At 39.2% G+C, this 23,960-nt stretch overlaps 1 protein-coding gene across 1 annotated transcript in view; it reads left to right on the forward strand.

Moving 5' to 3' along the window:
- l(2)34Fd (nucleolar protein 10 lethal (2) 34Fd) overlaps positions 1–23,960 on the forward strand; it is a 282,114-nt gene that overhangs the window by 48,712 nt on the left and 209,442 nt on the right. The window contains exon 2 of the mRNA XM_090381757.1: positions 1,569–1,614. Within this exon, the coding sequence (XP_090237883.1) occupies positions 1,569–1,614 (46 nt within the window). The remainder of the gene's footprint in view (positions 1–1,568; positions 1,615–23,960) is intronic.

The raw sequence follows: 23,960 nt of genomic DNA on the forward strand, positions 1-23,960 counted from the left end.
GAAATGACCACCGCATATCCCGGAGCAATATGGCCTTAGTTGCTAATGCTCCTAAAAACCAAATAACAACAACAATTCTCGTGTAATTTAATTTCGACAGTTTCTGCAATTAATAATTTTGTATAATTATGTTGGACAATAAGTATTTTGGCCTCGTTAAATAAAAAAGTATGTTTTTCATTAACGGCATGAAAGTCTAATTCTGACGCTTCTGAATGAGAAGCACAAACTGAGGCCGCGTGTTGATTAACACGAAAATTCAGAAGAAACTGAGTAGAACCCTGATAAAACGAGTCACAATCACTGCAAGAAATGTATTTATTTGTGTTGCGAACGAGGAAAGGACTGAGCGATTACAACTTTCCTCGTTTACAACACAAATAAATTTTTTTTTTTTTTTATGAAAACCCCAAACACGAAAGGTATCAAAACCTATAGTACTTAGTACCATGCATGGGTTGAAGGAGAAGTATGTGGGGAGGGGGATGCCAGAAACTTTGCTCTAGAGACTAAACATGGGTTTCACCACTTCAAGCCTCCAATAAGCAAAGTGGTGGTATTTCACCGGTTGATGAAAGTCATCTACCACCTGAAAGTGACCAAGTATACATTTCTTGCAGTGATTGTGACTTGTTTTATCAGGGTTCTACTCAATTTCTTCTGAATTTTCGTGTTAATCAACATGCGGCCTCAGTTTGTGCTTCTCATTCAGCAGCGTCAGAATTAGCCTTTCATGCCGTTAATGAAAAACATACTTTTTTTTTTTTTTTTTTTTAACGAGGCCAAAATACTTATCCAATGTAATTATACAAGACTATTAATTGCAGAAACCGTTGAAATTAAATTACATGAGAATTCTGTTAATGTTCGTTGGCCATATCTAATCTCCGACTCGTGGTCCTTTATGTGCAAGCGCGAAGACAAATAATCCGTGAAGTTTCATGCTTTCCCCTTTTCGGTAATTTTCATTCCTGTGATCATGACATACGGTCGAAAAGCATTGTCAGCTTCGGGAAGGAAACTCATTTTGCAATTTTTTTAATTGTGTTCATTTGATTTTTAATTATTAATTATTTCTTATTGTAATGTGAGATGTTCAATTTTTTAATTGTTTTCGTTTTAATTTCTGGAGAGTATCATGCAGAAGTGTTCTACTTATCATATTGAGGTAAACTTCTTATCCTTTTACAGATATTGATAGCAACGTAGAACATGTTGAGTCTTATAGCTCTGGTTCATACTGTTGTGTGTCATAGTATGCATGCAATCAGATTGGTCAGCCAAGATTTCCCCTCAAATTATTCATACTGTGTGAACCAATATCATTTCCAGAATTTAATTACAACTGATACAGAATGTGCTGGAAGTGTTGACCTATCTCGTGTCATGGCCATTTTTTTTTATTTTATTTTATTTTTTTTTATTTCTTCCCTTTAGCTCTACAAAGAATACTTTCAAGAATATTGTAAATTTATTACAAAAATTTTTCAAGACATGTAATACATTTTTTTTTAAAATTGAGAATCCCATTTATTAATCCCAGAAATACTTTTTTCTCCTTAATCTAGTGGATTTCAGAGAGGAAGAGAAGATTACTCCAAAAAAAGGATGTTGGTGAGTAATTAAATCTTTTTCTTGTTGAGTTATTTCATCATGTTATCCAATTAAAATGCAGCCTAGTTTGAAGTATAACAAACTTATAAAAAAGAGAATACAGAATTTAATTATAACCCATTCTAAAATGAGCTGGAAATATTCAATTCTCTCATGTAGTCAGATATTTTTTTTTTATGCAACTCTACAAAGAATACTTTCAAGCATATTGCAAATTCTCAATGTTTTGTTTCAGAAATCTGGTGGCGACAAACTGATCACATTTTCTTGGAAAAAACCATATGCCCATAACATTAATAAATTGTGCACTGCCCCTCAAGTACTGTTGCTGTCTTTTACTTCTTGTCTGAGGTGGCTTGAATCTCCTTTTGAACTCTTCTTCTGCAGCATTCTCTGTTGTCTACCATGCTATTTGAAGGTGGCAGTGTCATCTTAACTGTGTTTTAGTCAGATATTCCTCTTCCTTTCCTCCCATCTCCCCATGGTTGGCTGTCAGTAGTAGGCTTGCCAGTGTCCTGAGTCATTTTCCATATAGGTCCAAACCATTGCAGTCCTGTTTTATTTTATGATTTCAATAATGAATTCTGTGTACTGAAAAATTTTTTTTCTTAAGAATTGTGCCATTAGTTTTCTTTGTGTCCAGCTTGTTCTGAGACATTTTATCTCAGAGGATACAGTTTTGTTTTCTTTATTATCCAGCATTCTGATCCCTGTAGCTTAGAGGTCAGATATGTATGTTTTAGTGTTCAAATATTATAAAAGGTGTCATAGAATATGATGAAAAGGGTCCATGTATGTATTCAAGATGGACATTTTCAATAAATGTTACAATTTTTATAATTATTTGTTATCATTATAGTTATTAAAATTATTTTATTGCATAATTTGATAGAGAAGAATATATTTTAATTAGTGATATTTTGGTTACACAAATTTTGAATCGCCCTGTTAGGCTATACCGTAAAACACTGCATCCAGGTTGGGGAACCCCATTTTAGGAAGGGCCTAGATGTGTGGGAAATGAAGAGAAGAACAGCAAGATTAGTTGAGAGTGCAAAAGCATATTCTTACCAAGAAAGACTGGTGTTCTGTAAATTGTGGTCTCGGTAAACTAGGCACCTGTCTGGTGCACTAATTGAAGTATATATGACTTTCAGAGATTTTTAAGTAAATTAATGCTTATGGGATCCTTTCTTTTTTCAGATAATACACAGAAGGAGATATGAATTTAAATTTGAAAAGTATGGTTGCAGAATACAGTGTGGAAATTTTCAGGCAACTAGAGAGTGACTATTGGAATAAACTGCGAAAGTGGATAGTTTGAATAAATTTAAAGTTTTGGACAAATTATTACAAGGAGTGGGCAAATACTACATGTGGTCCCTGTTGTTTGTTGCAGGCATTCTTCCATCCATGGCAGCTAGGGCTGCTGCGTAGGAGTTAACACTGGTAGAGCTGATATTCAGTTCACAAATTTTGACCAAGTCTGATTCCAATCATATTATGACAACCAGATCCTCTTGCACTTTCATAATGACTGGAATGTTACTAACCCTGCTTCTGTCACTATATGCAAGGTTTAAAACACTATTTAGCATATTGCAGGTAGGAACCAGGGGTTGAGGTTGATATCCATATCATGCAGAAGGTTGACCAATTCTTTATGTCACTAGGCAGAGGCAGTATATCGGCAAAAAATCCCTCCACATTAGATTTGACCTCTGTCCATATTCCAGCCTCTGACCATGATATCATCATAAAAGCAGCATGCCTCGAACGGTGGAATGAACTATGTCACACCCAGACTAATAACAAACTTTTTCAGTTGAAGCAGAATCCAAAATTTTGGCACTCAAGCATCCAAACAACTAGAATGGAAGAAGTGATACTTTCACAGGCAAGAATAGGACATACTCATCTGACCCACCTCCATCTACTAACAGGTGATGATCCTCCTCAGTGTCCACACTGCTCAGTATATCTAATTGCATATTCTTATTGACTATTCTCAATATCACCAGGACAGAACATCAGTCCTGCTTTCTCATGCTAAACTGCAAGAACCATTATCACTAGAGCATATTATTGGCGATCAGGCAAATATTAAGGAACTTTTCAATTTTTTGAAAAAAAATTGGAATATACCATTGATTCTGAATAGTTTTTCTAAAATGAAATTGAAATGCATTCAATTCTGAATTATTTTCTAACACATCTCTATGGACAGGCACACTATAGCCAGTGTAGCTTATGCACCATTACACACCCATAACACACACACGCTAGGCAGTACTAGGTAGAAGATTTTCTCATCACCTCTGCTTAGAGTGAAATACCACCACTCTGCTTATTAAAGACTTAATAAGCAGTGGCAAAAACCATATTTTTGTCACTTCAGTCTCTATTACTTTCCTCTCATGTATTATAAATAATATCTTTTCAGGCTTTGCCAGACATATTAGTGAGATCTAGTGTTTCTTACTTTTTGAGATACACCTATCAGATGGTTTTCACAGGCCAGCCTATTCGCAGATAGTCCACTGGAGTGAATAGAAACTCTGTTAGGGGGCATCCAGATAGTTTGTATATAAGATTGCTGCCTCTACCCTGCCAGCTGATTACTGAAGGGTGTCTGAGTAGTGTATGTACATGGAAGCGGGATGCTGCAAAGGCCGTAGGAGCTAGGTATATCCTCACTATGTGTATTTCTGTCTTTTAGATTGTCTACACCAAAGCATCAGGAATGCTCAAAGAAATAAAACAAAATATTAAAATAGATTAATGATACAGAGCAGCAAACGTATTCTGCATCTCTCAAAAAAACTCCTAACTAAATGTTAAATAAAGTGTGATATAATCAGGTAATCATTTGTAAAATTAAAACACTATCAAGTCACACTGAAAGAATAGTTACAAAGTGCAATGAGTAATGTTGAGAATGTGTCACTGCAGCTATGCTTGCCCAGGGAAGGATGGTGGCATAATCTGCTGCTTAAAATATGATACAACTGCTACCAGAAACAAGTTAGGAAATCCCTACTTCACTTAACTCAAAAGTCAAATGGAGATAAAAGAAGAAAAACCAAAAAAGAAAGTAAGTTTGGGGGAACCACATGCAACCACTTTTTTAAGAGGCATCAGCCCTGTGGAAATTCCCAAACATTTGCATTTCGATATGGTTGTCGCTGTTATAATTTAGTTTATTAATCTGTTTGCATTTTTTCTGTCTTAAGTTTATGTGTATGGTTATTTTTTTTGCTAATATGCAGTTTTTACTTTTCATTTTAGTTATTAGTTGTTATATTGCATATTTGCATTTTGATTTGGCTTGTTGATTGGGTAGTTGGCATCAACATTACATGTCTTTCAGTTTGTTTGAGCTGTTTTTTCAGTTATTGGGATAACCATTTGTTAGACATTTTCAGTTGCTTGTCTGGTAGATTGCTCACCTTTTTTTTTTTTGTTTTTTCTTTTTGTTTTTAGTAAGCCACGTTAGAAAGTTTGTTCAGTCTTTGCATTTCACTACATGATTTTCTTTTCTATTGATATAAAAAGTCTTCTGGCCATTCCCCTTGCTCCTACATTAACCTACATAATTCTATTAATTCCATTAAGCCCACTTTCCCTAATAACCTTATACACCTACTGAAATTGCATTAATACTTGCTGCTTTATTTTCTTTCATTTCCTTTAACTCTGCAAATTACCTCTTGCTTCATTATGACTGGTCCAAAACTGTCATCCATTACTTCTGCATTATCAGAATCATTCTCTCTCTCTCTCTTATACATTCCATTTATTTCTCCCTTGTTGCCTCTGGTTTTCTAAATACCTTCACATTCTTTCTCTATAACACATTGATCTCGTCCCCTTTTCTCCATGCCCATGTTCCTTACTTCCTTATATGCTAAATTGTATTTTCTTAACCTTTTAATACTTGTAATTTCCTACAAACTGCATCCACTATTCCTTTCTGATTTATCTGTTGCTCATCTAAGCCTATTGTTAATCTCTTTATATCTCCTTCTGCCATCTTTGGTATTAGTATTTTATCATTTCCTTCTTTCCTCTATTTCTCATGCCATATCCTCTATCAACCATGGTTTCCTGAGTCTTAGCTCTTGCTATTTCTTCTTCTTTCCTATTTCGTCTACAGTAATTTTCTTTATGATGTGTTAGTGTTACTAAGAGCAAAAACAAGTGCACGCATACATACAGCCACTCCCCGACTTAGGTAAGGGTTGCATTCTGAGGAACTCTGCGTAAGTCGGAATTTCCCTAAATGCTTATGCAGCACTCACAACTATGCGTGCTGAATTTGATTGAAGCAAAAAATAAATGTTCAACAAACATGAATTATTTATTCAATTTTTTTTATATCATGCGCAGGAAAAATTACAAAAGTGTATAAAATTGCAAAAATTTCAGAATTATAAAATTGCAAAAAGAGAGAGGAGACAGGCATAACGTCAGCAAGTTTTACCTTTTGAGCATCATTGCCAGAATTAACTCTCCAGCTGATAAGTATGCCGCTGCAGAAGTTGAGGGTTGTGGAGATTTAGAAGGGGTTTTTTCAAACACCACAAAATTTCTCTGCAGCTGCAGAATCAACACTGTCAACTTAACCACACTTCTGGCCTGCACTTTCCTACAGAATTTCTCATGTGTGAATGTATATGCAAAATACTAATTCAGTTTGTCAGCTACCTCAGCAGGATCATCAACAGTTTTTTTTTTTTTATGTAAACCCCAAACATGAGTGGTATTAGAGCCTATAGTACTTAGTACCGTGCTTGTGTTGGAGTTTGAGAAGACAAAAGAAGATATTTGTTGACATTGGACATGAACTTCTGTAGACTGTAATTTTCAGGAAATACGTATGAAGGAAGGTTGTTCCAGAAAACTGCAGTTGAATAAATAAACGAGGAAGATGAAAAGTTGGTTCTGTGAGTTTGAAGTTGGACAGTAAATGGATGTTGGCTGGTGGCGGCACGTGTTTGGACTGTTTTGAAAGAGAGAGCGGAAATTATAGAAGCCAATTCAGAAGAACAGTGCTCATAGAAGTATCTGTAGAAGAGGCATGCAGCAGAAACAGTACATCTATGAGGCAGCGAGTGGAGAGACTCTGTTAGGGATGAATCATTAATTAACCTAACTGCCCTCTTCTGAATGGAATCAAGAAGCCTGAGAGAGGTTTCGGGGGCACCACTCCAGATATGGGAACAATATTCCATGGCAGGGCGGATTTTTGCGATTTATACAGAGTGAGCAGCTTTTCGGAAGAAAAGTAACGCCGAGAGCGAAAGAGAAAACCAAGTTTTTTAGATGCAGAGGAAGCAATATTTGTAATGTGCTTGTGCCAAGGGAGATTAGAAGTCAGGGTAATCCCCAAAAGAGATATATCATTTTGCCTAGAAATCGGAGTGTCACTAAAGATAAGCATAGGAGCAGAAGAATCCTATTTGCGAGATATAAGACAAGACTGAGTTTTAGAAGGGTTGAAATCAACTAAGTTGTCTTTGCCACACTGGAGAATTACCTGAAGATCGGCATTTAGTTGAAATCAACTAAGTTGTCTTTGCCCCACTGGAGAATTACCTGAAGATCGGCATTTAAGGAATTGGTAGCAGATTTTCGAGAAGTTGAAACTGATTGAGCAGGGCAATGTGCTATCATTGGCAAAACTGTGGATAGGATTTCCAGTCAATGGAAGAAGGTCATCAATATACAAGAGGAAAAGAGTGGGGGAAAGAACTGAACCATGGGGGACACCGGCATTAGTGGAGAAGTTAGAAGACAGAGAGCCATCTACCATCACCCTCAGTGAGCGATGAGAGAGAAAACTGGATAACCAATTACTAAAAACAGTTGGCAAACCATAAGTCGGAAGCTTGTTTAGAAGACCTTTATGCCAAACACGATCAAAAGCCTTTGAGATGTCAAGAGCAACTACTTGTGTTTCACTGAACCTTTCCATTGAATTAGCCCATAAATGGGTAACGTAAGCCAGAATATCACCAGTGGATCGACATTGACGGAATTCATACTGGCGATCGTTGATCAGACGGAAGGTTTCTAGGTAGTTTAAGAGTTGGCGGTTAATTGATTTCTCCATTACTTTACAATGAGTAGAAGTAATTGCAATGGGACGATAATTGGATGGGAGGGATTTGTCACCCTTTTTAGGAACTGGCTGGATATGAGCAAATTTCCAAGCAGAAGGAAAAACACCTTTGGAATAAGAAAGTGAAAAAAGGCGGCAAAGAATAGGAGTAAGTTCAGGAGCACAGGTTTTGAGAACAAGTGGAGAAATACCATCGGGACCTGGAGCTTTCTTAGCATCAAGATTTGTGAAAATCCTTCTGACATCCTTTTGATGGAAGACCACAGGGGGCATTGAATGGAGCGTGTTGTGAATGGTGGGAGGTGTTTTACCAAGATCATTAATACATGAGTCAGAAGAAAAATGGGATGCTAGCAGGTCAGCTTTATCCTTGGCTGAAGTGACAACAGAACCATCTGGTTTGGACAGAGGTGGGAGCAGAGATGGGCAAAAGTTGCGGCAGTAGCTTTGGCAAGAGACCAGAATGCTCGGCTACCATTAGGACAAGAAGCAAGTTTTCTACTCTTAGCCTGTTCAAACTCTAGTTTGGAGTTTGGACTGATTAATAACTGCTTTACAATTCTTGCGAGCTTTCGTGTAGGCAGAAAATGAAACTGAAGAATTAGAAACGAGCCAATTACGATATGCAACATTCTTCTCTTGAACAGGTTTAGCACATTTATTGGAAAAACAAGGTTTATATAAAGGACGAGATTTTAAAGTGAAGTGTGGGATAAAGGATTCCATTCCTGCAAGAATAATTTCACTGAGACGATCTGCCCAGATGTTGACATCAGAAGTTTTGAAACAGTAATCTGACCACGGAAAAGAAGAAAAGAAATCTCACGGGTCATCCCATTTCGCATTCTTGTAATGCCAAACAACACGAGGTTGGGAATAGCCATGAGATAAAGGCTCCATTGAAGAAGAGACAATCACCAAGTTGTGATCTGAAGTGCGTAAAGGATCTCTCACTTCGACCGTGTACTTAGAAGGGTTGTTTTTGAGAAAAAGATCAAGCTTGTTGGCATTCTTGTAGGTAAAGGAACAATCTGTGCAAGTTCATTAGTAATTGCAAAAGCCTCAGCATCTCGACCAGCTGGGTCGGTGTGACTAGAAAACGGAAGCCAGCTGGAGTTGTGAACATTAAAATCACCAAGGAAAATTACCTCACTGTTAGGAAAGTTGGACTGGAGAGAGTCAAGTTGCAAAGAGAGGAAGTCAAAGAACTTCAAGTGATTAGTGGAGTTGGGAGAACGGTAGTGACAACAGATGAATTTGACACAATGAGGTAGAGAGATTTTAAGCCAGAGAAGATCAAAGAGAGGAGATTCCAAATTGCCAAGTCTCTGACAGGGAATATCAGAACAGACATATGCACAAGTACAACCTTTGAGGCGAAAGGAATTATACAGTGAATAATTTGGGCAACTGAGATGAGCAGTATTTGAATCAGCCGATAACTGAGATTCTGTCAGAAAAAGTACATGGGGCTTGGCAGACTGCAAGTGGAAATGGACATCGTTGAGATTAGAATCGAGACCACGTATATTTGTGAAATGAATTAGGAAGTGCTTGGGAGGTTTAGATCTTTTCGCAGATAAGCTTGCTCTATTAGTTTGACAAATCATTGTGTATTCAATAGTAAGAAAAAGTAGGTGGGACATGCCGTATGAAGTAACGAAATTTTTGGATGTGGTGTACACACGGTAAGAATATACCCAAATCCTTGACATAACGTGGCCTCTACAATGCTCCCCGCAAATACACTGCTCGGACTACCTCCAGTCACTATCTGGCAGAGTAGAGGTAGGAAGATTATATACTAGCTGATCCAGAAGCCTCCTAGAGAGTTACCAATAGGTTCGGTCCTGTGTACTAACTAGCGGCCGGCCTGCGAACACCGTTTTAGAGCTGTACCCTCAAAATGTAAGGAATATTGGATCTCATCACGATGTTCATCGTAACCTCAAAAGTCATCAATCATACTGCATGATGGAAGAGATAGGGAAGGGTTGACCGGAACTTAACTCTAGAGACTAAACATGGGTTCCACCACTTCAGGCCTCCAATAAGCAGGCCCCGAGTGCCAAGCGAGTGATCAAAGCGAATCTAAAAGTGAATTTCAAAGCGACTTCTCTAGAGTTAATAGATTTCAGAGAAATTTCAAATGTTTCATTTGCTAAGTTATTTATTTTCAGCTCTTCTAAATAAAGAAGTAAGCTTTTCAAAAAGAAAGGAAAGGTACCTTTCTTCTTCTTGTATATAGAAATAACACATAACACACTAACCACTAATCTCTAATCGCTTGGTCACTGGTGGCACCGCTCCTGCCTCCACGTGGCGGGGCCGGTAACCTGGAGGAAAAGTTATCCTCTGGGGCTAAAAGGAGCAATCATGGATTATGACAACTTTCCAGTACTTGAGCCTAGACGCTCATGTCATGACTCAAATGAACCCGAACGTGACGAATCACAATCTAAGAGACTACGCAAAAATGAGAATCAGCAGGAATATCCCGCGTTCCTCATATTACATTCTCTTTCTGCCAAACCTGTGAGTTCACTTTCACCATTTCTAATCCAGAAATGTTTGGAAAGTGTGGCTGGTTCACCGAAAATGGTGAAAAGACTCCGATCTGGAGATCTTCTAGTCGAAACAACTAAGCACCAGCATTCTCAGTCTCTACTGAAATTATCCACTTTCGGCGGAATACCAGTACAGGTCACCCCTCATGCCACTTTAAATAGCTCCAAAGGAGTAATAGCAGAGTGGGACCTGATGAATGTCACTGAAGATGAGATAATAGAAGAACTCAAAGATCAAAAGGTAGTTCAAGCAAAGCGGATAATAATTAAAAAAGATGGTGAACTTGTTCCCACTAGGAATATTATCCTCACATTTAGTACACCAACCTTACCATCATGTGTCAAAGCCGGATACCTTAATTGCCGAATACGTCCATACATTCCGAATCCAATCAGATGCTTCAAGTGTCAAAAATTTGGACACTCGCAAACAGTATGTCGAGGAGACGCCATCTGCCCGAACTGTGGTTCTAAAGCCCATACACAAACGGACTGCAATGCAGAAACGCCACAATGCCCAAATTGTAAAGGCCAGCATCCAGCATACTCAAAATCATGTGAACTCTGGAGGGTAGGAAAAGAGATTCAGAAATACAAAGTTGAGCAAAAGGTCACCTACCAGGAAGCTAGGAAAAAAGTTATGCTCAGTATGCCAAAAATTACCTATGCTGCGGCAGCCAAAAAATACCAGTCAGCTGCAACACAAACGGCAGTCACAGTACCTCCATCCATCTCAATTGCTGATTGGGCCCGATCAGTGCTGTCGTTCCCACAGCAGCCACATACAGAACAATGTAAAGTGACTTGTGCTAACAATACTCCGCTAACAGTCCCACCAACTGCAACTGATACTCCACCAGAAACTGTGAAATTGAAAGCATCATCCCCAAATATTGCACAACAACCATGCTCAGGAAATATGGACACAGATGCTGGTACCCTGCATGATGAGACAATATTAGATTTACATGCAGAAGATGATATGGACCTTGGGCGTCCTAGCTTCCCAAAAAAAGAAAAGATGAAACCAGAACGACACAAGCAGGTTGGATATAAAAAACAGACAGAACCATACCCAATCCCAAAAACTAAATAATGCAGAATATTATACAGTGGAACTGTAGAGGTCTACGAAGCAATATATTTGATGTTTATGACCTAATCAAACAGCACAGTCCAATCAGCCTCTGCTTGCAAGAAACCAATGTAACCCCGCAAGTGACTCCAGTGATTAAAAATTATAGTATCTATCAACAAGACAGAAGCAATACTAACTCAACCAGAGGAGGCGTAGTCATACTAGTTGACAACAAAGTTCCTACAAAACAGATCTCCCTACAGACTACATTAGAAGCCGTAGCAGTCCGTATTGTTTTAAATTTTACTTTAACCATTGTCTCTGTATACCTTTCCCCAAACAAAGAATTCACTGCGAAAGAACTGGAGGACCTTATAAAGCAGCTTCCATCTCCTTTCATTCTACTAGGGGACTTCAATGGGCACCACACTATGTGGGGATCTCCCCAGATAGACAAACGAGGAAAACTTATTGAAACAGTTCTTGACAGCCAGAATCTCACATTATTAAACACTGGTGCTGACACTTATATTCATTTTCCCACCGGAGTATCTACTGCCATAGACTTATCAATATGTTCCCCAAAACTATTCCCAATCATTCAGTGGATAGTTTCAAATAACCCACTAAACAGTGACCATTACCCAATTATTTGCAAATTGCAAACAAACAGAACCACACATATAGCCAGCCGCATAAAATGGAAATTTTCAAAAGCAGACTGGAACAAGTTCACAGATTCAATTTCCTTTGATAATGAAGTCATCAAAAGCCAGTCCATAGATAAAGTTACCGACCACATTACTGCACAGATAATAACAGCTGCAACCTGTGCTATACCAAAAACCACAGCCAGTCCTCGCAGACATGCCAATATCTGGTGGAATGATGCATGCCGTGATGCTAAAAAAGAAAAGAATAAAGCATGGAATCGATTTCGCAAGTATCCAACAACTGAAAACTTGATTAATTTTAAGAAACTTAAAGCAAAGGCACGTTATGTGCAGAAAAAAGCGAAAAAAGACTCTTGGATCCGGTTCGCTTCCACTATTACTAAAAATACAGAGATTAGAAAAATCTGGAATAAAATCAAAAAACTGAATGGTAAACTGTTCCCCGAATCAATGCCGATTATAAGCTGGAAAGGTAAAGACTTCTCCACTCCAACAGAAATTGCAAATGCCCTGGCAGATTGCTTTTTCCAAATCTCCGCAGCATCAGCATATGAGTCTACTTTTAAACAGCTAAAAGCTAAAGCAGAAAAGCATAACCTGAACTTCAATACAAGGGCATCTCCTCCATATAACCGACCTTTTACATCATTTGAACTAGAGAGCTGTCTAAATAGGTCGGGTGATAGTGCACCAGGGCCTGATGGGATATACTATATAATGCTTAAACATTTAAACAAACAAGCTTTGAATTCATTGCTAATATACTTCAACCGGATATTCTCAGATGGCTACTTTCCTCTTTCTTGGCGTCACTCAATAGTTCTAGCGTTTGCTAAACCTGGAAAGGATCAATCAGATCCACGAAACTATCGGCCAATATCTCTCAGCAGTTGCCTTGGTAAGACACTAGAAAAAATGATCCACGCCCGTTTAGTATGGTATCTAGAATCTCATTCGGTGATGAATAAGAATCAGTACGGATTTCGGAAAAATCGGTCAACTCTAGACCTTATGGTCAAGGCAGAATCCAACATACGCAATGCTTTTATCCGTAAAGAACATCTAGTCATGATTTGCTTGGATATCGAAAAAGCCTTTGATACCACCTGGCGGTATGGCATACTTCAAAATCTGTATGCCACAGGGCTCCGAGGTCAGCTACCCCTTATCATACAGAGTTTTCTAGAAAACAGGACCTTTCAAGTGCGTTACTGCAATTCACTCTCCCGTACATTTGTCCAAGAAGAAGGGGTCCCACAAGGATCAGTTCTAAGTGCAACGCTCTTTGCGATTAGGCTAAATAATGCAACAGAAAATATTCCGGCTAATGTTGACACCTATTTATATGCGGATGACCTTACTATATCCTATCATTCACAAAGCATGCGCTCCATTGAGCGACAATTGCAGCTCTCGATAAATAAAATAGAGTCATGGGCATCCCGCAATGGCTATCGTCTCTCTGCAACAAAAACAACTGCTATCCATTTTTGCAAAAAGCGTCAGCTCCATCCAGATCCCGAGCTAATATTAGGAACCCAAAAAATACCACTTAGCAAAAGTATCTGGTTCTTGGGCCTTATACTTGACACCAGACTTACCTTTCAGGCACATATACGACAAATACGAACTCAGTGCATGAAAAAGATTAATATCCTCAAAGTTATCTCTTCCATGACATGGGGAGCCGATCGCTTCACTCTTCTACATCTATATCGAACCTTAATAAGATCTCGTCTAGATTATGGAGCCCCAGTTTATGATTCTGCACGAAAGACAGCATTGGCTTGGCTCAATCCGGTCCAGCATAGTGCTCTCAGGATTGCCTTAGGGGCCTTTAAGACATCCCCAGTGCAAAGTATGTATATAGATGCCAATGAACCTCCACTACATCTTAGGAGAAAAGTATTGCTTCTTAGTTATGCAGTCAAATTACGTAGTCACCCGTCTCATCCCATCTGGACATATCTTTTTGAACCTCAGTGGGAAAACTTATATAGAAACAAACCCAACGAAAACAAACCTGCTGGTATTCGGCTACAAGAGGTAACTCAAAATTGGAACATCGATCTTGGAAATATCTTTCAAACTACGGACGCAGTACAAGCACCATGGGCAATGTATATACCTCATTGCGACAACTATTTTCTTCAGTGGGGAAAACACTCCTTATCGAACCACAATCTTAGACAACTACATGCGAATCACGCATTGACCAATGCTCACAGTCTTCAGATATACACGGACGGCTCCAAAAGTGATGTATCCGTGGGAGCTGCAGTAATGAGTCCTACATGCACTGTCTCTGTCCAATTACCACTTGAATGCAGCGTTTTTACGGCCGAACTGTACGCAATCAAAATGGCTTTAAAACTCCTTAACGATGTTCCAAACACCCAAGTAATAATATATACAGACTCTTTAAGTGCGGTGAATGCCCTACAGAATAAATCACAACATTTGCATCCATTCCTCTCACAAATCAGGTCACAGTTATGTCAACTCAACAAAAATAAGCGGACTGTCACTTTTTGTTGGATACCGAGCCACGTTGGAATTCCAGGAAATGAGCGTGCAGATGAAGCAGCAAAACACCCCACTTGCTTCGATTCCATCCCTGTTCCTTTTTCTGATTATAAACCAATCATACGGCAGATATGTACTGAGATGTGGTCTGAAATGTGGCATAATCAAACAGGTAACAAACTTCTTGAAATAAAACACAATCCACAGCTGTGGAGATCCAGTTCCCGATCAAACAGGCAGGAAGAGGTGGTGCTGGCAAGAGCACGAATCGGCCATACACATCTTACACACCTATTTCTACTGCTAGGAGAAGATCCTCCACTTTGCCCGCATTGTAGTTGCATACTTACAGTAAAACATATTATCATTGAATGTGCACATTATCATTCAGCTAGAATCGCATGCTTCAGATCTTTAATTAGCTCACAAAAACCTCTGCAACTAAGCTACATACTTGGAAATGATGCCACTTTATCAGAACTGTTCAGTTTTCTAAAAATGATCAACGCATACAATCACTTCTAGAATAGTCTCCTTTCCTATATTGACAAACACTCCCAAAGCAACAGGCGCAATATGGTCATAGCAGCCCTTGCGCCAATAAAACCCACTTCAACAACAACAACAACAACTCCAATAAGCAAAGTGGGCGTGTTGCACCGGTTGTTGACTGTCATCTACCACCTAGTACTGCCTGGTAACATAGAGCAGCGGCATTCCTCCATGTGGTGTGGGTGCCACACCTCGACCCCTGCTTACGTTGGTTCACACCTGGGTGGTCTCCCACCATGTACTTGTGCATGGAGGTTATAACCAGGATTACTAACAGTTCCACCATCGTGAAGGTGCAAGCACCTTCGTTGAACCATCAATATCAAGTGGACCAATCTGATTCATCCCCTTCCTTCTAAAGTTTACATAAGTAAAGAAGTCTTTGCTATTTTTCTTTACATCCTTTGCCAAATCTTTCCCTTTACTTCTGATGGTAGTTACATCTTTTAAGTTAATCCCACATCGGGAGGCACACAGAGTCAGTTTGCCATTCAAATAAACAGTATAACTAGACATATACGAAACAACTTTAACACAGCTCTGTGTGTAGATGATTTTAGTAACTCCTACCAATCTTAAAACATGAGAGCTATTGAATGCAACTGCAGTAAATAAAGTTAGTATGTGGGCAACAGCAAATGCCTTTTGAGTCTGCAAAAAATTACACTTCTGCAGAAAACTAAACCGTCAATGTGACCCTGAATAAAATTGGAAGGCCAGGTAATTCCACTTGTACAAAGTATGAAATTCTTTGGTCTTATCTTTGAAAGGAAACTAACCTTCCTAAAACACATTAAAGAGCCCTATGTGCCTAAAGAAGTTAAACATCCCGAAAGGCCTGTCATCAACAAAGTGGAGAGCAGATAGATGTATGCTACTGCTATTATACAGAGAACTGTAAGATCTTGACTTTATGTTGTGCCAGTTTACAATTCTGCAAAACCAAATGCTTTAAAATGACTAAATCTCATACACTATAGTGTACTCTGACTAGCTTTAAGAGTATTCCATGAGTCTCCAGTAGAAAGTCAGAGAACAATACAATATGTAGGTTAGTGCAAATGCATCATTTTAACATAGCTATCTACCAAAGTAGTTAAATTAATTAATTAAATTGGCATCATGTTGGTTATATTAATTAATTTAACTACTTTGGTAGATAGTCATTCTACCTCGTAGCATGAGGCCTTTGCCCTTAAATACTTTATAGTCTAGTACACTACAAATAACTCCATCATGGGAAGTAGTTCAACCAGTATGCAATTTCTACCTAAACACTGGGGAAAAACATCATTATCAAAAAGTAAACCTCCAGCAGCATTGAGCATATTGAAGTCCAGTACCCACAATATACCAAAATTTATACTGATACTTCAAAAAGAAAGACTAAAGTTTGGGTAGCTGTCTGGTACCCAAATGTCATCCTTACCCAGCAGCACCCAAATGAATCCATTATCTACACTGTTAATTGCAAACTATGAAATCCACTTGCTTTAAACCATACCCGGGAAAATCTGCCTCAAACTGTATGAATTTCACTGACTCACTCAGTTTTCTCGAAGCCAAGAAATGCAAACACTTGCATGCCCAGTTCTTTAGCAGGTTGTGAACCAGTTAGCTAAACTAATGGAACTAAACTGTGATATCAAATTCTCAAGCTCCAGTGTGCCTGAAGCTTGAGAAATCAAACAGAAACCTGGTCATTCTTTCTGGAGTACAGATTAGGTATACTTTTGTTACCCATTCGTACTGTTTAGATCTGAACACTCAACATTTGATGATCAGTTGTCCCCAGTCTAACAGCATGCAGCTTCCCACTGAACCAAAACCTTATGGACACTCACAGATGGCTTGTTGTGGAGCTCGGTGTTGTGCAAAGGACAACGAAACAACATCATGTTCAGCTGCAAAACTGCCAAGGAGAACACCCGGCCTTCTCAAGAGCATGCTAGAGGTGGAAACAATAAAAAGAAATTCAATGACTTAAGGCAGAGCTGAACATATCTTATCATGAGGCAAGGAAAGATATGAAACCTATAAATATAAATAAACCAACCTATGCTCAGAAGGTAGCAGGGAGATGTTCCATTGGAACTCAGGTTGAAATGACCATACCACCAAAGGGGTCATTTGCTCCCATCACACGCTACCTGCTAAGTTCAGTAAAATCTGCACAAAAGGACTAATGAGTTGCCACTCCTATATATGTACCTCCTAATGCTCCACCAGTAAGAAAACAAGTTGCTGGATAAAAAAATAAGAAACCTGCACATGGAAGACTGCTGCACAAATTGGAGCAGTGTGGCATTGGAGGCAAGTTGCTGCTATGGATAAAGGGGTGGTTGAGGGGGAGAAGACAGAGAGTGGTAATCAATGGACACTGCTCATCGTGGACTAATGTTATTAGTGGAGTCCCTCAGGGTTCAGTATTGGGGCCTTTATTGTTTTCTGTATTTATAAATGATATTGATGATGGTATATCAGGCTTAATGTCCAAGTTTGCAGACGATACGAAGGTTGGCAGGGTTGTCAAGGACACTACTGACACTATGCTGCTGCAACAGGATTTGGAAAGGTTGAGCAGATGGGCTTCGAGGTGGCAAATGAAGTTTAACATTGACAAATGTAAAGTACTACATATGGGAAACAGCAACCCCAGAGCAACGTATCAACTCTGTGGTACTACACTGACAGTGGTAGAGAATGAAAGGGACCTGGGGGTGGTGGTGCAGGCAGATATGAAGTTCTCTGAGCAGTGCAGACGAGCTGCAAGAGTAGCTCATGGTGTATTGTCAATGATATATAGGAATTTTTCTAGCAGGGATAAGGAGGTGATTATTCCCTTGTATAAGGCAATGGTCAGGCCACACCTAGAGTACTGTATACAGGCCTGGAGGCCTCATTTCAGGAAGGATGTAGAGCTGCTGGAACGAGTACAGAGAAGGGCAACTAGATTGGTGAATGGGACAAAGGGGTTCTCTTACGAAGAAAGGCTTAAGTTTTGCAAATTACAGTGTCTGGAAACTAGGCACCAGCGGGGTGATCTGATAGAGGTGTACAAAGCCTTGAATGGTTTGAGCATGCTCAATGCTGATGGGATTCTTCCTCTAGCTCAGAAAAATCACCTGAGAGGGCATAAATTCAAATTGAGGAAAGACAGATGTAGGATAGATGTGCGGAAATTTGCCTTTAGCCAGCGGGTGGTTGGTGGGTGGAACAGACTTCCATCCCTTGTCGTGGAAGTTGATAGCCTAAATAAGTTTAAGGCTCAGCTGGACAGGTATTTCGAACGAACAGAGGGGTGAAGTGGAAGTGGTTATTTTTATTTATTTATGTTACTTTTTTTTTTGGCTGATGCTGCATAAGCTTGCTTTCTTGCATCAAATACCTCTACTAATGCTAATGCTAATGCTAATACCTGACATGCATCCTAGTTCTCAAGAAAAAATGGATGTCGGGGAAGAGGTACATGACAAATCAGCCTTGGAACTTTGCTGAGGAAGATATGGACACGGGACAGAATCCATACTTCCCCAAAAAAAAAAATAAATCCATGACTGACAAAAGTAAGCCCTCGGCTTGGAAGCTGCCTGGTGAGCCTACCAAGCCAAAATAATGGTTAAATTCCTACAATGGAATTTACGTGGATTCCGGTGAAATACTGATGACATTAAGGCCCTCCTGCAGAAGCACGAGCCAGTCTGCTTTTGCTTTCAGGAGACTTACCTAAAGGCAAACGATGACCCCACCATGCATAACATCACAATTTTTGTAAGGACAGAATTGCAGATGGTCCTACTCATGGAGGGGTGGCTAACCTATTGTAGGCAACCAGACCCCAGTTCAGGCCTTGCTACTTACAACCAGCATAGAGGCTGTTGCAATTTGTCCTACAATTGGTTTTTTGTTAACCATCTGTTCTATTTATTTGCCACCTGAGCCCGAAATCTCCCAGAAAGACCTTGATGATATTGTAGTGCAGTTGCCTCCCCCTTTCTTACTTCTTGGGGATTTTAATGGGTATAACACCTTGTGAGGTAGTGCTAGTATTAATGGAAGGGGATGAGTCATAGAGCATATGCTCAATGACCTTTCCCTTAATTCACGAGAATGCATGATAAGTGAACCGTGCATAGACACCATAGTTCATGATGCAGACCTGCTGAGGTGCATGTGGTACATATAGATTGTCGGTCAATCTGCAACCACTATAGCTGATGAAGGCGGCTGCTGCTGCCGAAAGCTCCTGTGTTATTGGTTCTAGTGATTTTAAACAACTTTTATCACTTTTAATTTTATATATTTTATTTTATTTTATTCTTGTTATACAGCATTTATTCTATTTTATTTTGTTTTAATATTTTAATATACAGTTATACAAACAGTACACATGTATTTTTTTAAATTTTATTTTATATTATCATAATAAAGGCATTTTATAGATTTGAGTCAGTGTTATTTAGTAGCATTACAGATGAATTACAGAGTTCCTGACTCCAGAGGCCTTTTCAATGGACCTTTCCCTTCTAAATGTTGGAATTACCACCTTCTTTCACATGCCTACCCATAAGTTTTCTGCTATTGATCTTTCTATCTGCTTCCATTCTCTACTCCCTTCACTCACTTGGGAAGTGGAGGAGAACCTATATGGAAGTGATCACTTCCCTGTGATAACCTCCTTACATAATGGGAGACCATGTCTTCCTTATAGGTTACCACAGTGGAAGATTGATCAGGCTAATTGGAATGCCTTCCAACGTCTGGCAGAGTTTGACATAACTACAGTCAGCTGGGAGCTGCAGCCCTTATCAACCCACTGCAGGATGAAAGCTTCCTCAACAATTCATGCTGAGGGAAATGGACCATAATCTGCCATGCTGGTCCAGTGCGGGTTGGCAGATCAACCGTATTTAGCAGTCAGGGGCTTGAACCCTGGTCTACTTGAAGTGTGTGTGCTACTGCACTCCTGCTCCTGACCACTCGGCTGCAGAGACCGTTTTTTTTTTTTTTTTTTTTTTACAGTCAGCCGGGAGCTCTATCAATGATGCAGTTACGTACATCACAGAAAATATCAAGCAGCTGTGAATGCCATTCCAAAAAATATCTACCCGGTTTCCACCTTTTCCCAAACGATGGTGGAATTCCAGATGCACAGCAAGAAAAAAAGGCTCAAAACAAAGCCTCGGGGATATTCCAACAATATCCTACGATGGCCAACCTTATAGCTTTTAAACGTGCACAAGCCAAAGCACGCTACATCTGCCATCATAGTCAAAAGGAATCTTGGATCTATTTTACATCATCAGTTTACTCAGTCCAATGGTACTAAGTTGGTCTGGGATATAATCTGGAAAATGAAAGGAAAATATACATCTCGTGCTTCCTCGATCCTAGATTATAATGGATGCACTATTGCAGACAGAACTGCAATAGCCAAATTCTCTTGGGGAAACATTCTCTAATATTTCTGCAACATCATCATATTCCCCAGAGTTCCTAGTCCTGAAACAAAAAATTTAAAAACAGGCACTTAATTACTTAATTTCACATCAGAAAGCCTTTATCCCAACAACAGGCCACTCACTATACAGGCATTGAAAAGAGCTCTTATCCTTTATAAGGCAAGTGCTGTTGGACCAGATGGCATCCATTATGAAATGATTAAATGAGCAGAATCTATATTGAAGAACAGTTTCCATGTGCCTGGCCCAAGGCAATCGTTTTTGCCTTTTCCAAGCCAGGAAAGGATCCTAAAATCCCAGCTAATTATTGTCTTATTGCTTTGAGAAGCTGTTTGTGCAAAATCCTAGAGAAAGCGGTTGATTTTCATTTAATATGGTACAATACACGTTCAGAAAAACGCCACCTTCGGGGATTGAAGATGCCATTATTTCGATTTTTCTGTTATCTGGAAAGTTTTATTTTTAATTATTTAATGCAAAAATAATGAGGCTAAATAAGAAATAGAGAGATTATGAATGCAGTTTGATTAACTGCACTTAAAAAACATAAACATGTTGACGATCCAATGTTATATTCCTGCCATTAATACACTTCTACTTACTCCCGTTCTGTTTTCTATTATTATATCAAGTTTGTCACTAAGCTTTAATGTTGTTCTTCTTTTCTTCTCTGCATGAGGTTTATTAACATTAGGAGCCATAATGAGGAGTTTTTAATTTAAAATAAATGTAAAACAGCATATAATGCATGATATCAGTACAGAATTCACTTTTAAAATGGCAAACTGAAACAAATTCAGTAATCATGTGATGTGTTCCTTTTTCATCATCAATCTCAATCTTGAATGTTCCGTTATTTGCAGTGCCGTTATTTCGACAGTCCTGTATTTAGAATCAAATGGCCTTCTCTCTAGCATCCAGTACAACTTTCGAAGGAACTGGTCCATTCTGGACCATCTTATTAGACTGGAAACAACTATCTGGAATGCTTATCTAAAATGCAAACATCTTGTATCTGTATTCTTTGATATGGAGAAAGTGTATGACACAACTCGGAGATTTGGCATCTTAAAATATTTGTATAACGTCCGTCTCAGAGGGAATCTTCCCGTGTTTATTAAAAACTTTTTAGCCAATCGGTCTATCCAAGTTTACTTGGGATCCTCATTCTCTCGCTTTTTTGCCAAGAGGAGAGAGTACCACAAGGATCAGTATTAAGCATCATGCTTTTTGCCATCAACGTAAACGCTATCACAGAACAAATTCCTCCAATTGTAAACAGCACCCTCTATGTTGATGACTTCAGCATATTTTCTCAGTCATGCAAATGAGGGTTGTTGAACAACTGCAACAACCATTGATCGCCTTAACTCCTGAGCACTTGCCAACTAATGGATTCAGGTTGTTGCCTCAGAAGACCATTTGCGTACATTTTCGGTGTAACCGGAATCTTCGTCCTGAACCTGAATTGAAGCTCGGACAAAATGCTAATCCAGTAGTGCAAGACACAAAATTCTTGGGAGTCGTATTTGATAAAAAGTTTACCTTCCCGAAACACATCCGTCAATTCTGCACAAAGTGCACGAGAGGCCTGAATATTCTCTGCTCTTTGTCCTCTACATCTTGGGGTGCAACCTATTATATATACTGTTCACTTGTATCATCCAAACTAGACTATGGGTCCCAAGTCTTAGGAGAAACAAAGATATTGTTATCCAAATAGCAGTTGTTCTTGTTCGGACTCGCATAGGACACAGTCATCTGACACATTCCTATTTGCAGAGGGCTGATGACCCATCTGTGTGTCTTGTGATACAATTTTATCACTGAGACATTTTAATTGAGTGCCCAGATTTTATCGATTCACATTTTATTGCTTTTACCTATCTGTTGCCATACTGTGGCCATAGATGCTGATGCCCCAAAAAAAAATCCCAACCAACCAACCTATCTGACTGAGCTGTATACACTCAGTCAGATTTTACCAGACAGTGACAGTGTCAGCTGATTTTAAATTTTTACAAACTATTAATATTTACCAATATATACAGGGTGTCTCAAAAATACACGGCATAACTTCAGGAATGAATTCCTCAATATGTAGACAATAAAAATTTTTTATATCAACATAGTTCCGGAAATGCTTGGTTTCCGAGTTTTGAAGGTCTGTCTATGACACTTAACTATTCACGTCACCTTATAGTAATTGTTGAAAATGTCCACCTTCTGCCTGAATACAGGCCTCACATCGACGTCTCATGGACTTGCGAAGATGGCATGTTTCGTATTGTCTCACAACCTGCCACAATTCGATTGTGGAGAGTTTCCACATCAGCTACCGGAGTCGAATACACCAATGACTTTAAATGGCCCCACAAGAAGAAGTCTAGTGGGTTTAAATCAGGTGAGCGTGGAGGCCAGGCAGTTGGTCCACCCCTCTACTTCAGGAGTTGTAGATCTTGGTCGTCCTCTGTCGGCAGCAGCACGAGGTGTAAAGGTCCCATGTTCACAAAGGCGGCGATGCATACCTTCAAAAGTTTTCCTGTCTGGATATCTTCGTTCTGGGAACCTTTCGTGGTACAAATGACGAACCTCCAGAGCATTGCCGTCTGCCAAACCGTACATAAAGGGCGTATCTGCTTGCTCCTGATTTGAGTACATGGTCAGAATGGAAAACCACCAGATTCTGTCAGTAGCATGTGATGAAGGAAATCACCTGCGGGAGATAAGACATTCCGGTTAATAACTCGGGAACCAAGCATTTCCGGAACTATGTTGATATAAAATATTTTTATTGTCTACATATGAGGATCTCATTCCTGAAGTTATGCCGTGCATTTTTGAGACACCCTGTATAGTGTTGAGCATTTATTTTTAGTCATTATGCTTTATTACATTTTATGTATTTACCTTTCTTGACATTGTAACCTTTCTGGAAGGTTATGCTATCTTTTATTCATTTGTATATTTTATGGCATGGTTGTGGTACACCACAGCCTTAGCCACTTTTGAGCCAATAAAATCCAAATCATACAAAACAGTATCATACGTCATACTGCGAGTAATCTGTGCCATGTGAAGTAGGGCATAGCTTGCAACACTCTTCTACATTTCTGCCAATTGATGATTAGTTCTTTTTTTTCCTTTATACTCCGGCACGACCACCAAGTCAATAGAGTTTGCATTATATCATCAATACAAATGTTAATTGTATTTAGCAGTCACAGGCTTTAACCCCTGTCCAGTAAAAGAGCACGTGCCGCTGCACTCATGCTCCTGACCACTTGGCTACATCAGTTCTTGTCTTTATTGTGCTGCTTTTGTTTATGATTCTAATAGGGAAGGTGGCACTAAGGTGGACAA

This window comes from Mastigoproctus giganteus, chromosome 9, assembly GCF_048544385.1.
Source record: "Mastigoproctus giganteus isolate SK-2022 chromosome 9, ASM4854438v1, whole genome shotgun sequence".
In the NCBI taxonomy this organism is placed as follows: Eukaryota; Metazoa; Arthropoda; class Arachnida; order Uropygi; family Thelyphonidae; genus Mastigoproctus; species Mastigoproctus giganteus.